This window comes from Terrapene carolina, unplaced genomic scaffold, assembly GCF_002925995.2.
Source record: "Terrapene carolina triunguis isolate 2854851 unplaced genomic scaffold, T_m_triunguis-2.0 Scaffold22, whole genome shotgun sequence".
NCBI lineage: Eukaryota > Metazoa > Chordata > Testudines > Emydidae > Terrapene > Terrapene triunguis.
Window position 1 is genome coordinate 12,668,597 of NW_020664373.1, and position 22,815 is coordinate 12,691,411.

Below are 22,815 nucleotides of genomic sequence, written 5' to 3' on the forward strand. Positions count from 1 at the left end.
AGCCAACTGTTTTTATGCATTTATTTAATTTCAGGAGAGACCCATTTACATCCTGGGGGTTCATTATTCCCTGCACACATTGTAATATTTCTCTTGCTTTAGACATCCCTTTTGAAAAAAAATATAGTATTTTAGAGTAACGATCCAGAAAATACACCATAAACATTACTGTAATCAGCAGACGTTTGAATAATTACTGTATAATATTCGGCTTACATATATATATATCTGTGTATACACATGTATGCAGCGTGACTGCATTAAATGGAGTTTATCAATGCAGCTCCTTAAACTCACTGGACAACTTGCTATTGAGCAACATGAGACATCTCCTTTCTCAGCACCCCCCATGGGACTGAGGATAGAATTCCTCCCTGTGCAGAAGACCAGCATGAGGCCTATACGCTACCTGCATCTCACTTAAACCCTCAAAGTGGGGTTTAAGTGAGATGTAAATAGTGCTAGGTCTTCTGTGGTGTCTCTGCACCCTGAATTCGCTGTTTGTGCAGCATTCCCAACCCATACCAATACATAGAGAAAAGTGAGAGACCAGGAATTTGTTTGCCTTAAAAAAAAACAACAACAACAACAAAAACCCCACTAAGATACAGTTGGCCAAAATGGAGATCCTTACTCAAAGTTTTCTCAATTCTAACTAAACCAAGTGCAAATTTTACTTCAGTAGGAGTTTGCTTAAATAAAGACTGTGAGGAAGTAAAGACCTTGGAGTTTAGGCTTATCATTTGGCACAGTCTTGTTTAGATAAATTCTGCTGTTTTTTCAAAGCCAGATGTAAAACTTTGAAAATGATGTTAAATGGGTTTGCTTTTTCTGTTACCATTCAATGGCAATGTCTCGGCTACTGGTATCTTTACAGTCAGAATCAAGGAATATGTCCTTGTAGATTCTCCCACACAGGCAGAACATATCTGGAGCAGGGTGATCACACGTCTGCAGGACTTGAAGCATCACTTGTAATGCCTTCCCTCTGTCGCCTGTATTGTTCCTTCTAAAATCAATGCAGAAAATGACACGAATGAGTTCAAATCCAAAACAGCAAGTTTGAGATGCACAGTAGATTTAGTTTTTGCTATCATTCCACTGAAATGTAATTGTGTATTGGTTGGAAGAAATAAAACTCTACTGTCATAGGGGAACTACTTGTTAAATCTAAGAACTGAATAACGTTCAGACTATCCAGGTATATTAAAGATTCTCCATCTCTCACCTGGTTCTTCCATCCATGAACAGGTGTTGGGCATGCTGTGAAGGGGAAACAAGCACTTTACATGAGGCTCAGTCCCCACAACACTTGCTATAGGGTAACAGTCATATTCCCATGGTAGTCAATGGGACTACTCACTGCACTATGCCTAATAGTGTTTACAGGCATGGACCCATAATTCGGAAGTGACCACCACCAGCCAGTCCTGTGGTGATATTGACTGGCTGTGGGGGAAAGCCAGGTTGATCTCTCTTTGTCCAGTAAGACAAGAGAGATCAACATGAAGCTGTTGGGGAAAGCCTTTGGGGAAACGGATATTGAGGGAAATAGTATTTTATTCCTTGATTAATCTGTGGAGGTAAGAAATAAAAAGTGTAAAAGATCTAAAAATTAACAGCTGTAATGAGCTTCTAATTAAAAACATGTAACATTCATAGTCATCACAAAAATCAAGCTAGTAAAATATTATATATTCTTAACATTTTTGTTAACATAACTTCAAAATTCCTGGCTAAATAAACCTAGATAACTTTGTAATTTTCAATAAATTTAAAACTCACTCTCACTATTTACATCAAAAAGGCACATCAGTGTGAACAGAAAAAAATGCATTTGCAAGTGAAAAGCAAGCATGGTTTTAGAGCTTAAAATCCACTTACCAGCATTTTGCTAATAACTAGGATTCAAACTATTTACCAACCCATTTTCAGATCTGCTTATGGTTTCCTGATCCCTAGTATCTAGGTATACAGAAACAAACTTATGCTTAAGAACGTCTATGCTTGCTTTGTCAGCAATGCCAAGGGCAGATAGCTGCTTCTGGTAATTTTAGAATTGTTTTCCACTGAAAGGATTTAATCTCTGGTATAGCTGCTCAGTTCCTTGGGCAACCAGCAGATAGACCAGGGCCTATAGAACATACCTACAGCAAAACATGTTCTATGCGTGAGAAGTGCAGGATAAAAGTGTATTATGGCTATACAGATTTCTAACTAGTTCTCTACATTTTGTACTGCCTGTGATGCCAGAGGCATTATGTAAATTGTACAGTAGCAAGTACCAGAGAGTTTTAAAAGAGTGCATTGTTTCTTCAGATTAAATTCTGAATTAAAGTTCTTCCTGACCACTTCTAATGAGATCCAAATGAAAGTTAAAGGACTTCTTGGAACTTTATAGAGGTAACAAATTAAAAAGAGGAAAGAACAAGTCCAATGTCCTCTGTGTCAAATTCTCTCACTAAACCTGTTCTACATTAATCAGATTCTCTAAGGAATGTTGGCCAAATTCTACCCTTTTTACATAAGTACAATGAAACTTGTGCATGCATAGCCAAGGTCAATATTTGGCCTTAAAACAGGTTCCTTTGAGGTCCAATAATTAGCACATATTGCAATTTAGGGATGTGTTTAAGACATTGCTGACACAATAATGTCTACTACATTTGCTTTTAAAGGCATCATACAACCAGCATATAATTTACAGTACTTTCAGATACCTGGTGTACGTTAGTACCATTAAGCCACGTTTATAAATTGTCTGTGCAAAAGCACAAATTTAAAGAAAAAGCCATCTATAATATAATACATAGTATGACACAAGGATAGTTTTGCTTAGGATAGACTAGGGATCGGCAACCTTTGGCACACGGCTCGCCAGGGTAAGCCCCCTGGCGGGCCGGGCTGGTTTGTTTAACTGCCGCGTCCGCAGGTTTGGCCGATCGCGGCTCCCACTGGCTGCAGTTCGTCGCTCCAGGCCAATGGGGGCTGTGGGAAGCGGTGTAGTCTGAGGGATGTGCTATCCGCCGCTTCCCGCCACCCCCATTGGCCTGGAGCAGTGAACCGCGGCCAGTGGGAGCCGTGATCGGCCGAACCTGCGGACGCGGCAGGTAAACAAACTGGCCCAGCCCGCCAGGGGGCTTACCCTGGTGAGCTGCGTGCCAAAGGTTGCCGATCCCTGGGATAGGCTAATGAACAACTCGTAATAGTTTTCTGTCACTACCTAATTCTGAACACTTTTTGGGCACCATGGGCTTGATCCAATGCCCATTCGACTCAACAGAAAGACTCCCTTTGTCTTCAAAGGATCAGGCTCAATATAAATAATATCAATATTAATGCAATATGTACTCCAGATTCTAATGGGCAAAAGCCTCCACATCTCATTAAGAATCCTATGAATTATTCAGTTCCCTTGTAGGGGAGGGAAGGGACTTGTAATGGAATTTAGAACAGTGCATTTAAATCTTTTTTAGATCAATTAATTGTGGATTTAAATTAATATGAGACATTATCAAGCATGACATCTAGCAACTCATCTTAACTATATTCACCTAGACCAAATTTTCAAACTTGGATGCCCATAGTTAATCACCTGAACATCTGATTTTGGCACCTAATTGCTCATTTAGGCACTTAAAGAGATATTAAATCCCAGTATGTGCCCAGTGTACACTAGGTGCAAAGTCAGTAGTGACAAAGTTATTACCATAGGATAGTTGTTTGTGGCCTATGTGAAATGAGTCCAGTTTCTATGGGGTAAGCATCTACGTTACCACCAGTCTTGGGAATAAACTATCACCCTGTAAGGCAATCTCAACTGAGAAGCCAAGGTACGAATGGGATGGAAAACTGAACCACTCTCTTAAGGCCTACAAGTTGCTTCTCCAACTCAGCCTGGAGGTACGCAGGTGGGATAACGTCTGACACTTGGCATGACACTCCTTAGATAGAGGACTCCTATTTATTTCATGTTCATCACTATGGCATCCAAATGCCTGACAAAGTCTAAACATATATTTCAGACTCCGGTGCTGTCAATAGAGCAACTGAATCAGCTTAATTTGTTTTTGTTTTTTTAAATGGTAATTCTGTTTAACATTGTCCTTGCCCCAGCATCAATTGTATTAACGTGTTTTTCATTCAGAGTCCTGACAGCAGAGGGAAGAGCGGCAGAGTTAAAGTACATTACGCTATAATGTCCCAGCAGAGCTAACAGAAAGCATGAAATATTTTCCTGGTCTGAGTAAGTCAGCTCAGTGAGGATGAATTGACCAAGATAAGCATGTCCTCTGCCTAGTGCTAGTTAATTTGGGGACTAAATAGTCCTCTTTTTCAATGGATCAAGTTCATGCATGTTAATCAAGTGTACTTCCTACCATACTCTTGGGCATAAGCTTTCGTGGGTAAAAACCTCACTTCTTCAGATGCATAGAGTGAAAGTTACAGATGCAGGCAGTGTTAAATTCACCATTAATCTGGGCTTGAATAGGGACTGGGAGTGGCTGGCTCATTACAGAAGCAGCTTTTCCTCTCCTGGAATTGACACCTCCTCATCTATTACTGGGAGTGGACTACATCCACCCTGATTGAATTGGCCCTGTCAACAACTGGTTCTCCACTTGCGAAGTAACTCCCTGCTCTCCATGTGTCAGTATATAATGCCTGCATCTGTAACTTTCACTCTATGCATCTGAAGAAGTGAGGTTTTTACCCACGAAAGCTTATGCCCAAATAAATCTGTTAGTCTTTAAGGTGCCACCAGACTCCTTGTTGTTTTTGTAGATACAGACTAAGACGGCTACCCCCTGATACTAGATACCATACTCTTGGCTGTTTGAATTAGGATAACAGCCACTGCTCCCTATCTTCTACCCTCTTGTGTAACAGTGCAGTAAAAGGTAAGATTTATTCCTGATCATTTAAAATAATGCATATAAAACAAGTTGCATTGAGTGGGGTTTTTCTATCAGCAATCACAGCTCAAGGTGATGAAGATCATTCCCATAACTACAAAGAAAGTTTTTAGCAGAAAACCAGACCACAGTATTTTTTTTTAAATGTTTTCCTGCTTGTACTAATACAGAAACAAATAAGGCTATTTTAGACATTAATGTTGATTTCATAAAAATTTCTATCACATAAACATCAAACAAAAACTTTGCAATCCTCTGAGTGTAAAACTAAATGAACTATCTTGGCCAGTCTGCAGGAATGGGTCAGCAAATGTACATGTGTGTTGATCGCTATCATTCAGGCCTTCATCCTGCAAACACTTGCATTTGGGCATAACTTTATGTACACAAACAGGACTACTGAAGTCAATGGGCCGTACAGCTAAGCAGGTACATAAGTGTTTGCTGGTAACTGATTTTTTCATCTCCACAATCATGTTTTGAGTAAGAGCATTGCAAGCAACATGTGTCAGGACATCCATATGCCAGTCGCTTATCAATTAAATGATCTAGCTTACAGAAAAGCCAGCATACAGTACAGCTGACCTTCCTTATGCACCACTATCATAATAGACAGTCAACCATACCATCCTGCCCCACTCCAGCCATGGCAGAGGTTAGACCAGACTGGGAACAACTTTTACTTGCAACAATTCTCAAGGGCCACATGCCAGTGGGAGGTAGCCAGAGCACAATAACTCCAGCTAGGGACTTATGGGCAGCTTCAACTCTAGCTCCAGCAGTCACAGCAAGAGGGAATGCAGGGATGAATGGTTCCTATTTACCACATCAAATGATCTGTCAAATACATACCTATAAACTGCTGAATCAATAGGACTTCTTTAAAAAGACAGGATAAGTTTTGAAAACTTTCAATCACTAAGTAATGAAAGGATTTTCTCCCCCAAATACACAGTACTGTTTTGTAACTTGGCAACTCTGATTAGAGGAATTTTTGCCTGGATTTAGAAACCCATAGGTACTTTATGTACTACTGAGGTATGCTTTCTTGTTTCCATGGGAGAACAAATACAGCCGGCAGGGATAAGTCTCAGTGATGCACAGGAATGCATTCATTTTCTCTCTCACCACCTATGCATGTCAAATAATCTGCTACACCTTTTTGGTTTTTGATGATTAATGGATGTGGAATATTAAGAGCTCATCTTACATACTCATAATTGCTAATGGCATTCCTCTAAACTTACAAGTAATTTGCTGCTTTTTTTCCATTAAGGATAATCAGCATCCACAAGAATATGATCCTCTTACAACTTTACCCCCTCAATTCTCCTTTCCCAGCCGCTCAAAACCCACCCAAGGTATCATCTTCACGCCCAATCCCTCTCATCTACCACCCTGTCCTTTGCATCACAGCAACAAGCAAACCACTAAGCATACACTACTATTTTTCTTTTATGCCCTTAAGGCGTCACTCTTCACATAAAACCTTCCCTGTAGTCTTCATTTCCAGTAACTGTGCTGTCATCACTCTCACCATATCTCCAAAAACAGCCTCCTTGATCATTTCCAGTCTGGTTTCATCCCCCTTGGAACACTAGCATGATTGACAAGTCAGAGCTACATACCGTGAGCCACATTCTTACCCCACTGAAGTAAACAGGAGTCTTGTCATTAACTTCAGTGGGGCCAGGATTTGGCTGTCTGGGATTAGGCCAGTGGAAGCATTTGCCACTTTGTAAACAACAATGATGTTATCAGTTTTGGTCTGGACCTTTATTGATATTTTGCCCTGTATGCCTCCTGTTTGCACCAGGGCTTTGGAGTGGAGCCCGAAGCTGGAGCGTGGAGCAGCTCCGGAGCAGTGGAGCTGCAGGTTATTGCCTGAAGCTGGAGCGGAGCCGGAGCACAGCTCCAAAGCCCTGCTTTGCACCATGATTAGGCAGGTAGATAGAATACTGTGTATTCTGGAAGAGAGACTGGATTATAGAAGGGCCCTAATTCAACCAAAAGAAAAGTTGCTCATGGGGGGGCCCCTTTGGTTTCCTTTCTCTTTAATTTCATCTTGTCTCTATTTGTCTGCTCACACAGGACATAAAATATTTTCTCCATCTTTGCTATCCTCACCAGACTGGAATTACTACCTACCATTTGGGTTGTTAGACAAGACATACTGAATATCAGTGGAAGGAGGCAACAGATTTTTTCCCCCCCACAGATCAGGGCTGGCAGTTAGGTTGACCAGGTTTTCATGGCATCCATTCAAGCCAGTATTTTGTTCTGACTGATTATTTCAGGCTTCAAACAGCTGTTAAACAGTCTACTATGCATGTTATCATTATAAATATGACCTCAGTGTCATATTGCAGAGTAATGAGAACATGAGGCAGTTTAATCCATAATAAACATAAATACAACCATTCATAAAGTAATTGGCATTCAAAAGCAGCACTTACTGTTTACTGTATACATTCTAGAACACTTACTTGCACTAAAAAAATAATCAATATGCATATCAAAGCAGTCTTAAAATGAGGATGAGGTCTGATAATGACTGCTGAAAAAATGGCATCAGAGCATTACAATATTTATTGCATCTCAGTTACTCCATATCAGATTTGCACAGTTTATAAATACAGATGGATAATCCAAAGTATAACTAAGTATATTAAAATCTACAGCAAGAAATAGGCCTAGAATAATTTACAGCAGATAATTTAGTGGTATTCCACATACTTTTTCATTAAAAACACAATACTGATCCCACTGAAGGCTAATGGGGTTATATATGTGTCAATAAGGGCATAATTTGGCCTGCAGACCCTTTAATACTGGTGATAACGCACAAGGTGATGAGAACTCAGCTTGACTTTCAGATTGTAGGTTGAACTTGCAGGGCTCTAGTTAGGAAAAAACATTTTTTCTTGAAATTCTGAAATGTCAGATGCAAATCACTGACATATAATAAACCGCATACCCCCATGATGCCATTTTTACAGAACTACATTTTAAAACACTTATTCCTTTTCAAGGAGAATAATTTCCTATGGCTTTCATTACCAGTAATAACTAGTTATTTACTAATGAATCCCTTGCAGCATGTTATTCCCATCACTTGCTAATAGCTTGTTCTTTGTATGCTAGTTCATTGTTAATAACCAGTGATGATTGCATTCTCCCTCATCTTTAATATGAGTCAAGATGGAACTGGCTGAGGGCTAAAAAGAAATCACACACACCAGAATGTTGAATAGCATGAGCTGTAATATCTGCACCTTAGGCCTTATGCGAGGATTGAATTGGGCTTTAAGGTAGCTATAGTCTGCTCTGTTTTATGAAAAAATCAGATGTAGCCCTTAGGTGCTGTGAAAGTGGCCAATGCAGCCATCACTTGAGCAATATTTGGACTGTCCTGGTTTAGTCTACAAGGACCTTTTCAAAATATTAATTAAATCATTTTTTAGTTGATGTGACTAAACTCTAAATCACCTATGGACAGCCATAACGTTAACATTCTAGCTGATAGTGAAAATTTAGACTTTATTAATATTCAGACAAACTACTGCAGTAAGTAAAACAACAAAGAGCCAAACTAATGTGCCATTTAAATTATTCTCCTAGCATTAAGCTATCTAATTACAGGCAAGTTAAAGCTCTACCTTAGCCTCTAGACAACCCCCTCCCTACCCAACCCTCACCCAAATTCCCTATCACAGTCTCCCTTCCTGGGTTTCTCAGCCAATCTCAGTGTCCCCATCCCCCTCCGGCTCTCTGTTGCATTCTCTTTACTCAGCCAGGCCCAGTTCTATGCCCACACTTGTCTCCTCATCAAATCTGTCTCCCTTCCACTCTCATCTCCTATCCCTGGCCCCACTGATTCTCAGTCCCAGTATCCTTACCCACCCAGTCCCATTCTCCTCCTCCCCCCAACCCAATCTGATATCAGTTCCCCCTCCTCTCAGTTCCCAGTCCCAGTTTCCTTGTCCAGCCAGTCCTGGTCTGCCTGCTCACAGCCCCAGTCACTCCTCCAGCCCAGTCTAGGCTATGTCTACATATAAAACACTACAGCAGCACACCTGCAGCTGCACCATTGTAGCACTTTGGTGTAAATACTCACTACAGCGACAGGAGGGGTTCTTCTGTTGCTGTAGTTATTCCACCTCCCCAAGAGACAGTCGCTCAGTTGAGAGAAGAATTCTTCCATTGACCTAGCGCTGTCTACACTGTGCATTAGATCAAATTAACGAGATAGCTCTGGGGTGTGGATTTTGCCCATCCCTGAGTGGCGTAACTGGGCTGACGTCACTTTTCCGTGTAGACCAGTTCCCCAGTTTCCCTGTTTCCTTTGACAGCTTCAGCTTTCAGTCCGAGTTTTCTATCAACCTTGCTCAATCTACTCCCCCCCTAGCAGGTTCAGCTCTTTCCCCCTCTGCACTGCACTGACAGCACAGGAGAGACAGTATCCAGTGTCCAGTGCCCAGGCTCAGCACAGCCTGCAGACACAAAGACCTGCAATTGCAGGGAAAGTCCTGCTCAGCCCCAGGCTATGGCATGTCCAGAGTTGATGGAGTTCTGGGAAATTCAGCTGCTAAAACCTAAGAAGTCTCCACTAAGCATGTGCATACTGCAATTTTTCTAAAGCTTATAAATTGGCCAAATGTGAGTGGAATTTCCTGATACAAAGGCCCCCTACCAAATTTCAAGTCCCTGGCTCCAAGGCATGGAAGTCCTAGAGCTTTTCAAAGAAAAGCTTAACAGAATTTTTTTTAACCTGGTCAAAAGAAACAAATTTTTCCTAAACTTGTTCTCTGAAATGACAACCATTTTGGGTCAATTTCTGCAAACAATTTCAATCTGAGGCAGACTCATGACTCATGAGAACATACAATGGGAGGATTGCTTAGGAACCACTGTATTGATGGCAGAGAACAAAATGTGGTTGTATCATCATACCAGACTACGACAGATTCACTTTACAACCATTGAATGCTGGGCATTCTCCCTTAGAGAAATATGAAATCCAAATGGATTTCTGTTTTGGCAGACTATCCCCAATGAGGCAGAGGACATTATTTCTTTAAAGGTGAGCCCTGAGCTCAAACACCAGGAGTATTACAAAATATAATCTTCACCCTCCTTAAACACAAAACTATACTAAGGTTCAGAGCATACCTACTTCTATTCCTAGAACCTGAAATCACTTGGGACAGACCCATGATTGTCATGAAATCCTGAGTCAGCCATGAAGCCATGCCCACATAGTCACATAATACACCGGACCCTCGCTAGAACGCGCGTCTATATAGCGTGAATTCGCAAATAACGCGGTCGCGGCCATGGATCTCAAATTTAATTACTTTAATTGCAATTTATTTTAACGCGGTCCCCGCATTAACGCGGTACTGCACTTGGATCCCAAATCCCGCGTTCTAGCAAGGGTCCGGTGTACAATAGGTCTAGGCAACTCCAGTGCCAACCCAGACAAAGTGCCACAGTACAAGCTGTACACCCCAGCTATTTCTCACCCAGGAATCTGCTCCACAGATCCTCAGCTATACATCATCCTTACAATTACATCATAGTAGTTAGAAATTTTATTAGCCACTGACCTTACATTAAATAAGATGAAGCAAAGAGAAGAGTCCCTGATAATACGTGTTCTGTGCTCCAAAGTTGAGTCCCCAGTTGAGACCAGTGTGACAGATAACTATCCTACCACAGGACCTACACTTGAGGAATTATCATAATCTATTATTTAGAATAGTGCCATAAATGTGTATGCAATTCTCTGCCCTCTCTCCACATAATTTGGAGAGTCCACGCCCCCAGAAATGATTCCCTACCATTTGAGTGCCATATCTCTAGCTCTTTGTAGCACAGCCCAACCATCTAATTGAAAAGACTAAATGAAATGAACTGCCAACAATAACTTAATTAAAGCAGAACAAGAGGAAATTAATGAATGAGATAGTCTGCTGATTATGATTAGAATTGTGGTATAATTGATGTGAAATATTAATTATTAGATTCAGCAGTGTCTGACATTTGGTATGCTCAGGTTCCTACAATCAGTTATTCTGTTATTACTTATGATGCATGTTATTCCTGCTGCACTTTATTGTAATTCTGGGTAATCTTTACCCTGTTTTGCAAGGCAAGTATCAATATCTTAGGTATAACTTTATCGTTTTGTATTCTTGTGAATACTAACAAAATTCAATAGAACAGGAATAATAAAAACAGAAAGTTAATAGCACAAGCAGTAGAAAAAGTTAACAATTAAGTTTTTAGGATGACCAGATATATGAATAGACCTGATCTAAAAATATTTTCAAGTCCAAAACAATGCATCAAGAAGCAAATATATTTTGAAAATTGCTGAAGGGAAGTTATTTAAAAAGATTACTCTTTGATTGGACCAAAAATCTATAAACAGGAGAGAGTACTTTTGTGTTCTCACTGTTGGAAAATTAGTTGTTCATTTCTAGGAAACTATTTACCATAATACATTTCCTAAGTATTTCCAAAAGAACATAAGAATACCATACTCGAGCAGACTGGTAACTCAAAGCAGCATATGTTGATGAGGAGAACAGGTGCAGATTATTTTGCATGTGTCTTTTACAGAACTCTAATTCCATCACTATCTTCAAAAAGATGCATGAGATTTAGTGGCACTAATAGAACTAATCATACAATAACTAATCATACCACTAATAATAGTGAATCATACTTGTATGATTAGTTGTTATTTGTAACTAATAACTAACTCTGCCCTGTACTGATAGCTACTCGCCCCAATTCCCTGCCCCCAATTCCCTCCCAAGGTATGTCTACACTTTAAGCTGGAGGTGACATAGCTGTGGTAGCTATGATTGAGTGTAGCCACAGTAGTATGAGCAGTGGGAGTGACTAGCCATCTGAAGTATGTGCCTAATGTGTCCAACGGGAACATATTCAGGGTGGTTAGACCCTCTCACTGTTCATGTTGTTGCAGCTACACTGTATCAAGCTAGTGAACTCATCTGATCACAGCTAGCATGGGTAAGTCTCCTCAAGCTGGAACTGACACCTCCAGCTTGAAGTGTAGACATACCCCCACTCTCGTCACCTTAGATTCACTCCACACATGCCCCTTTCCCCCTCCTCTCCTTTTCCCCCTCCATCTCCTTCCTTTCAATGTCCCCTTTTCCTTCCCTTCAGCTCATCCTCTCCTAACTAAACCCACAATAAATGAATAAATAAATAAAATAAATTGTGGAACTAACATGACATTTGCTGCAATCCCACTGTTCATTCTGCTTGTGTCTACACCCTGTGTCTCTGTTGTCTATTTAGACTTTAAGCAGGGGTTGTCTACTGCTCTGTGTTAGTACAGTGCCTAACACAAGGAGCCTCATTCTTGGTTGGCCCTAAGGCGCAACCGTAACAAACATGACTAATTAATAAACTCTACTGCACATGTGCAAATGGCAGCTTTTCGCAGCTCATAACTGGTCAGACCTAGACAAATTTTCAGAGAGACAATGAAAAGTATTTTTCTGGCCCCAGGACTAGCTCTCTGACCAATTTCAATTTCCTACATCAAATTCCCAAGTCAATAAAGATGTTCAAAAAGTCACCAAAAATTAATGGCGGGGGAGACAGTTTTGATAAGCTTCATTCTCAGAAAGCCTGAATCCCTTTTGCTGAAACTCTCACACATACATAAAAGTTCAGTGAGGCGGGCACCAAAAATGGAAAATTTCAGCCAAAAGGTTACATTCTGGGAAAGTTTTAAGAATGTTGTGCTGTCCTAAGTCAAATGCCTTACAATAATCTAAGTATATTACATTTATACAGTTACTTTATTATCAACCAAACCTGTAATCTCATCAAAGAGCAAAACGAGGCTTGTTTGACAAGACCTATTTTCCACAGAAACAAGCTAAAAGCTTTCTTACTATAATTTTAAAATGCAGTAGCCATTGTAGATAAGTGCTATGGAAAGACCAGCCTAGAGGAATACAGGGAGAAAACAGAACATTTATCTTTATCGCTTCAGGAGAGGTCGAGTGGATGAAAGCAGGCAGGCTCAAATGGGCTTTTCTTCCCTCAACCGGAGATACAATGTATGGTTCAACTACCACTGATCACTGATTACTTTAATAACTCACCTTTAACTCATAGCAATTTAGCAAAAAGGAAACATGAGTAAGCAAGAACTCAAACATTTAATGAATTTGGGCCTGATCCAAAGCCCACTATAGTCAATGGGAGTTTTTCCATTGACTTCAATGGGCTTTGAATCAGGTCTTTTATCCAGTCTTGTGGGCAGGCTATTCTTTTACCAAATGGGGGCTGTTTGAAAGCTGCTCTGAGATTTCAAATGTCCTGGCACAAATGGATTAACACATGGTTATTGCAAACAAAGTAATTTATTTCATGAATATCATCCCGAGTGGTGTGGGTGTGAGTGAGAAAGATGTTACACATATATGCACGCACACACACATGCAAGTATATGCACATACATTTTAAATGTGTGCATATATATATAGCTATAGAGAATGCAAAAAAACTAGCAGTTATCCTTACCGATTCAATGCAAATGCATAATGAAATTTAATGTTGTGCTGATCAGCCAGATCGCAGGTAGGCAGCATTTCCAGTGTTTCCACCAGCTTTACCATAGCATTATAGTCCTGATAGCAATAAAAAAAATACAATCAAAGAAAATATCACTAAACCAAATCATCTGATCAAACTCCCAGCTGGATCAGGCTCTTCACTTGGAAATGTAAATCAATTTAGTTACAATAATAATTACTGGTCAGTGTGCACAAGGACAGCTCACATTCATTAACAGGTGAGGTAGTTGTGCACAAGAAGTAGTTACTCACCTTGTGCAGTAACGATGGTTCTTTGAGATGCGTCGCCCTATGGGTGCTCCACTGTAGGTATGCTTGCGTCCCTGTGCTGCTGACTGGAGAACTTCGGTAGCAGTGTCCATGAGGCCCACACATGCGCTGTCTCTCCTCATGCTGCGCCACAAGGGTAGTCAGCACACGCGGGCTAACCGCCCTCAGTTCCTTCTCTATTGCAGAGTCACTGACAAGAACTCTGAAGGAGAGGGGCAGAGGGTGGGTTCAGGAGCACCCATAGTGACACACATCTCAAAGAACCATCGTTACTGCACAAGGTGAGTAACTTCTTCTTCGAGTAGTGTCCCTACGTGTCACTGTAGGTGACTCCAGAGCAGTATCCCAATGCAGGGTTGGGACTTCGGGGTTGACGTCAGCATTATGGAGCCGAAGATGGCATGGGAGGCAGAGTCCCCAGTGATCGCATAATGTTCTGCAAAGGAGTGGATTGACACCCATGTCGCCACTCTGCAGATCTCTGAGACAGGCACATTCTTGAAGAAGGTGAGGGATGAGGAGATAGACCTTGTGGAACATGTACGAACAGTATCTAGAGGGGTCATATTGTGAACTTGGTAACATTGTCCGATACACTTTGAGACCATCTTGGAAAGTCTTTGGGCTGATATTGCCGAGCCCTTGGATCTTTCCGCAATGGAGAGGAAAAGCCTGGGGGAGTCTCTGAAGGCCTTCGTCCTGTCCAGGCAGAAGGCCAGGGCTCTCCTGATATCTAGCGTGTGTAATTTAGCCTCCCTCTTGTCTCGGTGAGGCTTGGGATAGAACGCTGGAAGATTAATCAATTGGTTCATGTGAAACGGGGAGGTTTAGAATGATGTGGCCTGAGCGTAACCTTGTCCCGAAAGAATATTGTGGGGGGGGGGGGGGGGGGCGGGGGGATATGCCATCAGAGCCACTATTTCCCCTAGTCTCCTGGCTGAAGTAATTACTACCAGGAATGCTGTTTTCATTGAGAGCTACATAAGCAAACAGGTGGCCATAGGTTCGAAGGGAGGCCTAGTTGATCCTTTCAGTACCAGGTTTAAGTCCCATGTAGGCGTAGGAAGCCGAGGTTGTGGAAGATTTTGACCTTGGTGGGTAGTGACCGGCCTTTGTCTAATCTGTCCCTGTTTGGTCTGTAAACCGAGCTGAAACACATCAGAAGGCACAGCATGTGAAGCTTTGTGTGTGGTATCACCGCTGTGCCCGCTGCCATGTGCCCCAAGAGCTGTAGGCAGTGTCTGGCTGATATTTGTGGGCTGTTTTGAACAGTCTCTATGTGTGTTGCCAGAGAGAGGAATCTGTGTTGAGGTAGGAGAGCTCTGGCCTGTAACGAGTCGAGGCCAACACCTATGAATTCCAGGCGCTGCACTGGAGTGAGGGTTGATTTCTGGGCATTGATCTGTGGGCCCAGTTCTGAAAACAAATGATTTGCAGCTCTGGAGACTTGGTGAGCTCTTGGAGAGACAGGACTCTGAGGAGGCAATCATCCAGAAAAGAGTAAATCATGACCCCTTGGGAGCATAAGTGGGTGGTCACCACTGAGAACCTTGGAAAATATTCTTGGGGCCGATGATAACCCGAAGGGGAGTACCCTGTAGTGGTAGTGGTCTTGTCCCAGAATGAATCTGAGAAATCATCTGTGAGTTGGTAGGAGTGAGATATGAAAGTATGTGTCCTGAAGGTCAAGGGCTGAAAACCAGTCTCCCTGTTCCAACACTAAAATGATAGTTGCTCAAGTGACCATCGTGAATTTTTGAGCCTTGACAAACTTGTTGAGAGCTCTGAGGTCTAGTTTTGGTCTCCAACCTCCCTTCCTCTTGGGTATTAGGAAGTAAGAGTAGAACCCTTTGCCTCAAAGATGTTGAGGTACTGGTTCTATGGTTCCTAACTGGAGGAGATGATCTACCTCTTGTTGTAGCAAACTCTCATGAGAAGCGTCCCTGAAGAAAAATGGGAAAGGGTATTGTGGAGGGGGCAGGAAAGCAAAATGGATAGAGTACCCATTAGTCTGATATTATGCGCTCCCAGGTGCCGCAGAACACTGCCAGTCAGTGGCCAATGGGTGGGTAGTGGTGGCCAGTTGTAGCAGTTGTGGGGAGTGGTCTAATGGCACCTTGACCAATACGTCAAAATGGATGTTTGGATGTGGATGGCTGGGATGAGGAAGATTGTGGGCCAGATGGTTTAGGTCTTGAAAATTTAGGGTTTTTTTTCTCTGGGTCTCATAGTAACATTGAGCTGGGTATTGGGAGGTGCACGGCTTGTGATGGGCTGCAGACTAAATTTTCTCTTCTGTCCTGGCGTGTAGATGCCCAGCAAATGGAGAGTGGCCTGAAAATCCTTCAAGGTGTGAAGAGAGGCATCGGTCTTTTCTGCTAAGAGCTTAATGCCCTCAAAGGGAAGATCTTCAACGGTTGACTGTACCTCCTTCAGGAAGCCCAACAGATGGAGCCAAGAGGCACACTGCATCACCACCACAATCAAGATGCAGCTGGCCAGAGTGTCAGCTGTATCAAGGGCAGATTGTAGAGTTGTCTTTGCTACTAGCTAACCCTCCTGAATGATGGCCTTAAATTGGTCGCGATGCAGCTTGGGCATATGCTCAATAAAATCATTCAGTTCTGAATAGTTTACATAATCATATTTTGCCATGAGGGCTTGGTAATTTAAAACTGAAGAGTGGCCGAGGAGTACGCCTTCCTCCCAAAAAGGTTCAGATGTTTCCAGTCCCTATCATAGGAAGGGGATCTCATCTGGTGTTGATTGCCATGAGAATTTAAAGCACCCACCACAATGGTGAGGGGCGTGAGAAGAGGAATTGTTGCAGTGTGGGTAGGCCTAACTATGCTAACTTCAATGTAGGTAGTGTGAGTAACAATCATGGGGTCACAGACCCTGACATGGGTCAGCAACCCAGAGGTCTTGTACTGGGGTGCCGAAGCCTGTGCCACCACTTCCTCACTACCATTGTACCCATGCCAGCTAGATTAAAGATAGAGTGGGTATGCCAATTCGCACTGCAATCACATCTTCATTTGCCGAGTAGATGTATCCTGAGGGAGGGACACAAGAAACAAAAGTGCTAATATCAGAAGAACAAATCCTATATTCCTATAGGATTGGTGAAAATAAGTCTTAAGGAATGTCACTCACAAAGATGGACAGTTCATAAGTATAAGAGAGGCCCTGTTTTACCAAAAACAGTTTTTTAAAAAATCCAAAAGTTTGTTTTTTCAGGGGTGGGGGGAGAGGAGTGGAGAGTAGGGTTTTTAAAACACACACAATATTCTTTTTTATACCAATTCTGAAACATAGTAAACCTGGGCTCTTGTAGCAAATGTTGAAATCACAACAAATTCTTTTTCTTAGTTTCCAAAGGCTTAAAGTTTGGATTTAAAAATTAAAAACCAAATACACTTCTTTTTTTCATAGATGAAAAATTAAAAGAAATAATCTACTTTAAAACCACAATATAACCAGATTTAACTTGAAACTAAAATAATACCGTGGTCCAAATTCAAGAAGCTATCAAATAAACAGGCAATAAACAAGAACAACAATAAACAAGAGTAAAACCCACTCAAAAAGAGAATCTTCCTTACTTTCACATCAATAATATACCTGGATATCTCGATAAGAAAGAAGCAGGTTTATGACAATGTCAGAAGTCAGGACTTCGGTATTATCCATACGGAGCTTAATCCTGGCCAGCTCCTTTGCTAGTTCATCTCCTTGATACTTGTCTCTAGCTTTTCTAATATCATTCAACAGTGTTTCCTTGCAATATGCACTAAAGAAATAAAAACAGAGCTAAAGTGTTAGAATTTTCTAAATGGAGGTTTGGTTACAACATTAAAACAGCACTAATATTTCTTTATCAGAATGAGGTTTAAGTTAACTATTCCTTTCAGTTTACACTTTTAAGAAATATTTTATATGAGACATTATTAAATTACAAGGTCTAATTTTTTTAATTATTTACCAGACCTAGTAAAGTAGAGGAACAGTGCTCAAAATAAACACATTAATCTACACATTTATCCTGAAGAAAGCAGAAAGTGTCATGCTAAACAAAGAGACTATAGTAATATAAAACAAAATCCCTCATCTTTGTATGTAATGGAGACTAGCAGCTCTTATTAAATAAACCAACCAGAGTCATCCATTATCTGATTAGCTGTAGTTCACTTAGTGAACATAATGCATACTATTACACAGGAGGCATGCAAAAGCCACAGTAACAACTGTCATGTCTTTTTTTCACTAAAAATCAGTTTATATTGCAATGTAGGAAGGTTAAAAAAAAAGATGCAGTCTATTTGAAACGTAAACTTGTAGCGACCAATTACTAAGACCAGGGCTTAGTCATTAATAGCCAGATCCTGACAGGTACTGAGCACATATAACTGCTTTTCTTGTCCAAAAGGAGTTGCAAGTGCTCAGATCCTAAATCCTAAATGTAGAAGAGGAAATTAAGCTCTCTCTTAATATCCACTAATACTGTGATACTAATATCCACAGCATATATCACTTGCAAGGTATTCTCATGAGATAATGCAGTGAGGGTCTGAAGAAATGGCAGATGGAAGGCTTTTTCATTTTATTTATTTTACTGTCACTGCAAACTCATGTCTAATTTGTTGCACACTATCACTCCTAGTTCTCATGCACGGTTTCCAGGTTTATGTTAATCAGTTCTTCTTGCATTAATAAGAACGGACATAGGTGATTTGAAAATTTTACCCTAAGTCACCTAAGTGACTTAGAAGCCCGAGTCCCATTTTCAAAAGTGACTTAGACTATGTGTCTCATTAAAACTTATCTTTTGTCACTTGCCTCTACTGTATATCTTCACATCTCTCTGCCACCACTCTTACTAACTCTATAACTATACAGTTAACTCGTTAAAGCTTTTTAGGAGAGAGTTTATGTAAAAGGCACCACATAAACAAAAGCTTTATTGACTGCATCACATTACCCTCATCTTTACCACCCCTCCTTCATATTAATACGCCTGTAAATGGCAGGGTCAGAAATAGAGGAGCAAAATAATAATTTTATAATCAATCAGTTACTTTTAAATTAATGCAAAAATACATCAAAAGGACACTGTAGGAACTGAGTGCCTCATAGCAGCTGTCACAAACAAAAATGCACCAACTTAAACCTGAGCTGAATGAAGGCAACTCTGTTCAACAGTATGGCTGCAGTTCAGCAACATTGAAATAGACTGTAAGCTCGCTGGGGGCAGAGACCGTCTTTTTGTTCTATGTTTGTTCACAGCCTTGCATAATGGGGTCCTGGCCCATGATTAGGGCTCATAGCTGCTACAGTAATTCAAATAATAAATAACAATAGCAGCAGCATAGGATAGGTACTGATCAGAGTTTTAATTAAGGCTGCATTGCACAGTTTCAAATGATGCTGAGTATGGATCCAAACTGAGTTTGCCTGTGACCGTGCTACAACCTGATGACAAGCACAGTTGAAAAGTGACAATGATCACGTACTTTACCCAGCGCATGGAACCTATGCGGTAACATGGGAGCTTTCTTGTCACTATAGAAACAGAAGTAGGAAGGAGGACATGGCATAAAACAGAAATTATGCAACATTTTGACTGAGGAAGGGAATGTGAAAAGTGCAGAAGAGGTACAATGGGCAGTGCCTAGTAAACAAAGGGGTATCAAGATGTGTCCGTAAACAGGAGTCACCATGGGACAGCTGAGGCCCAGAGCAGCATTCTACAATTACTATGCAATTCAACTGTTAAAAAGGTTCCACTCAGACACTAGTCTGTGTGACCACAGTTAATACCATATTGTATGCACACACTTAGTTGGTGCTGAGAAAAGATGGTCTTCGGCTTCAAGACTTACAAAGAAGCTGAGGTATGTCTCTATCATTACAACACCATGCACTATATTTTATGTTTTCTTTTCTATACCCTCTCTTTTCCAAGGGCTGTGTCCGCAGTTCTGACTCTGCTGACTGATATTTTGGATAGTAAATGCAATCCACTGCTGTCACAAAATAGTTAGTTTACTACAACAGCTTCATGACAGAAATATAGTTTAGATTAAATTAAGGTATTTATTTTAACACCGGGTTAAACACACTGAACACTGAACCTTGGTGGGGATTCTGAAACCCCTTGCAGAGTAGGAAAAAATATCCACGGGCAGGAAGTGTAAACGTGGCAAAATTACCATGATGTAACGTGAATGTCCTTCAGAAGACAAATAAACCTGTCCATCAGCGGAACACAGAGCGGTCCCAGGATGTTGTCCCAACTAGGCTGCATGTACTCAGAGGCCCTCCGCAAGGCATCACTTTCACAGCAAAAATAATCAGCACCAGGTGTTACAATGTATGGAATAAAATAGTAATTCCCACTGGAAGCCTAGAAGGAAAAGCAAACACATTCAGATAGCAAATGGAAGCACTGCACACTCAAATTGGATGGAGTGATCTCATTCTGAATCTTTTGATTAATTCCTTAAGAGCAAATAACGGGCAGCTAGGTTTGCACAAGTGTTCACTAATTTTGCATGCCTCCACTTTTGGATGCTGAACTTGAGACACTTTGGGCCTGATTTTCAGGCATGCCAAAAGGACCACAGCTTCTATTGACTTCAGTAGGAGTTGCTTTCTTGAGGGAAGAATTAAGTCTTTATGTAAATATATGCTTAATTGGAAATCCAGTTTTTTTTAAAAAACATCCAAGTTTACTGTACAGTATACATTTTTGTTTGTTTAAAAAGCAGCAGCCCTCAGGATGTCACGGTGGTGTCACCAGAACTTTAGAATTTAAATAATACAACTAAATAAAAATAACTAAGGTAACTTAAAAATTAAGTGACATTTTTAATTAAATATTCTGAATGTGGGTAAGACAAATTGTGTAGGGTGACAGCTGTCACGATATTGTCACTGTTATTCAGTAGATCAGTCCAATGACAACATAATAAAAGGGGACTGGCAGTAGCATTCTTATAACTGAAAAGACACATTTCATATATGTATATAACACTTTGTTGGGTTTTTGATCTGGCCCATATTGAGAAGGCACTACAGAAGGAAGCAGTTGCTGGGAAGCAGTCACCGTAGTCAAAGAAGAATAAGGGATTAGCTACTGTTGGAGGAAGCAGGTAGAAGGCTCTCTGTAGAGGAGGGGAGGGGAGATGGAAGTAACAAGGGCAAGAGGACCATACTTAATATTTTAAGATCCAGAGACCTTACTGCATTCCAGAACGAGAGGCCCAGCTCAGTATCGCCAACCCCAAGCATTCAAAAATTATGACTCAGGCCCCCCAAAATCAGGAGTTTTTAAGTAATAATTTAACATGCTATTTGCTTTCTGGTTTCTGAGACTTCAGGGTTCATATTTGCAACCTATGTATCCCCTGCAACCTTGAGGGCTGAAAACTTACTTAAAAAAAAAAAAAAAAAAAAGGGGGGGGGGCCAGAGGGGAGCTGAGATTCATGACTCCAGGAGCTGTGGCTTTAAAAACACTATCAAATATTGTGAGACTTGCAGAGAATAAAAGTGTTGGCAAAATTAACTTCAGCGGGACTCCTCACGTATGGGAGGAATATATACATTACTAAGGGTGAAGGAATCAGGCACTAGACCTGAAGAGAAACGAATTAGGAAAACTGTTGCCGTTTGTGACCAGCTGCACAGATCTCATCCCCCAGTCCAGCAGGGAATAGGGTTAACCCTTGTGCTGCCTTCCCGGCCCACCCCACGGAAAGGCCACAGCTGTTTGCAATCAGTGCAGATGCATTTAGAAAGAAGCATGTGGCTGACAGGCAGGGCTATATAAAGCAGTGCTCTCAGCTGAGTCTGAGAGGTGCCATAGACTGGGAAAGACCTTGTGTGGACTGCTCCACGGACTGGCAGAAAGACAGCCGCCTGCACTAGACTGGCAGCTGCTGTGAAAGAAGGAGGGGATGCTAGCACAGCCCTGGAAAGGAGGGACTAAGAAGCCCTGATACAAGAGGGGAGAGCTGAACAGATTTTGTTGCATGCCAATAAGTCAGTCACTAGTAGGGGAGATTTTTCATTTGGAACCCTCATTTCAGGCATGTGGTTACCCCAAAGGCAGAGAAAGAGGACGTAACTGAGGCACAGTGACCCTTTTGCCCCTCTATTTGAGTTCATTATGATTCCGAACTATAAAAGATCCATCATTTCTAATAAAAATAATATCACATTCCTAGTGACTGTACTTGAACTAAATGTCATCACACAGTACAGTATTCACATTTTTAACACTGTGATCATCGGTCGCACTGCTATCTTTATTTTCTACCACCCGCCTCCCCAAAACTAGCTACTTAAATCAAGCTCAACTCAAGCAACTAGCATGTCAAGTTGCTCAGTGTACATTTTTGCAAAAAAATTAGTTTTGCTTTTTTCTATTATTTTTAAGGCTGTCTTTGGCCTGGAACGATGTGACCTCATGAGAAAGCAAGTCTGCCCCTGCCCCTCAAACCTCTAAAGATAAACACTTTAGGTCAATAATACTCCTTGAGTATGAATTTTGGTTTTAAATTTCAAACAATCCATGAGCTGTTAGTTCTGGGGGAGAAGGTGAAGATCAGCTTTGATAGTCCATATAATTTTCTTATGGCTACAATTTGTAACAGGAATGAAAACTAGTTATTTGCTGGGAGAAGGAAAACTTTAAATTTCACAACCAACCTTCAGAGATGTTTCTCAAAGTTACCTGTGTGGAATAGTGCAATACACCTGTCTGGACAACATTTAACCATTTTATTCATTTCCCCTGCCTCCTCTTGGATTTTTGCACCCCACGTTTCCACAAATTTTCATCCACAATGCAGAAGCACCTATTTTTAATGCAGAAATTAAGGCCTATCTGTATTTAAACACATTACCTTATGTGAAGAGTTCTAGAGGGGCAAGCAGTGGGACTTCAGCTGAAAATTTAGCCCCATAAGTTTGTGATGCACAGCCACATTACACT

General features: G+C 41.1%; 1 protein-coding gene across 1 annotated transcript in view; it reads right to left on the reverse strand.

Annotated features, from left to right (window-relative positions):
- LOC112108241 (mitogen-activated protein kinase kinase kinase 15) overlaps positions 1-22,815 on the reverse strand; it is a 140,645-nt gene that overhangs the window by 58,679 nt on the left and 59,151 nt on the right. Inside the window, exons 3-6 of the mRNA XM_026648303.2 lie at positions 20,029-20,222; positions 17,441-17,609; positions 13,494-13,600; positions 839-1,009 (exon numbers count right to left, since the gene is read on the reverse strand). Of these exons, the coding sequence (XP_026504088.1) occupies positions 839-1,009; positions 13,494-13,600; positions 17,441-17,609; positions 20,029-20,222 (641 nt within the window). The remainder of the gene's footprint in view (positions 1-838; positions 1,010-13,493; positions 13,601-17,440; positions 17,610-20,028; positions 20,223-22,815) is intronic.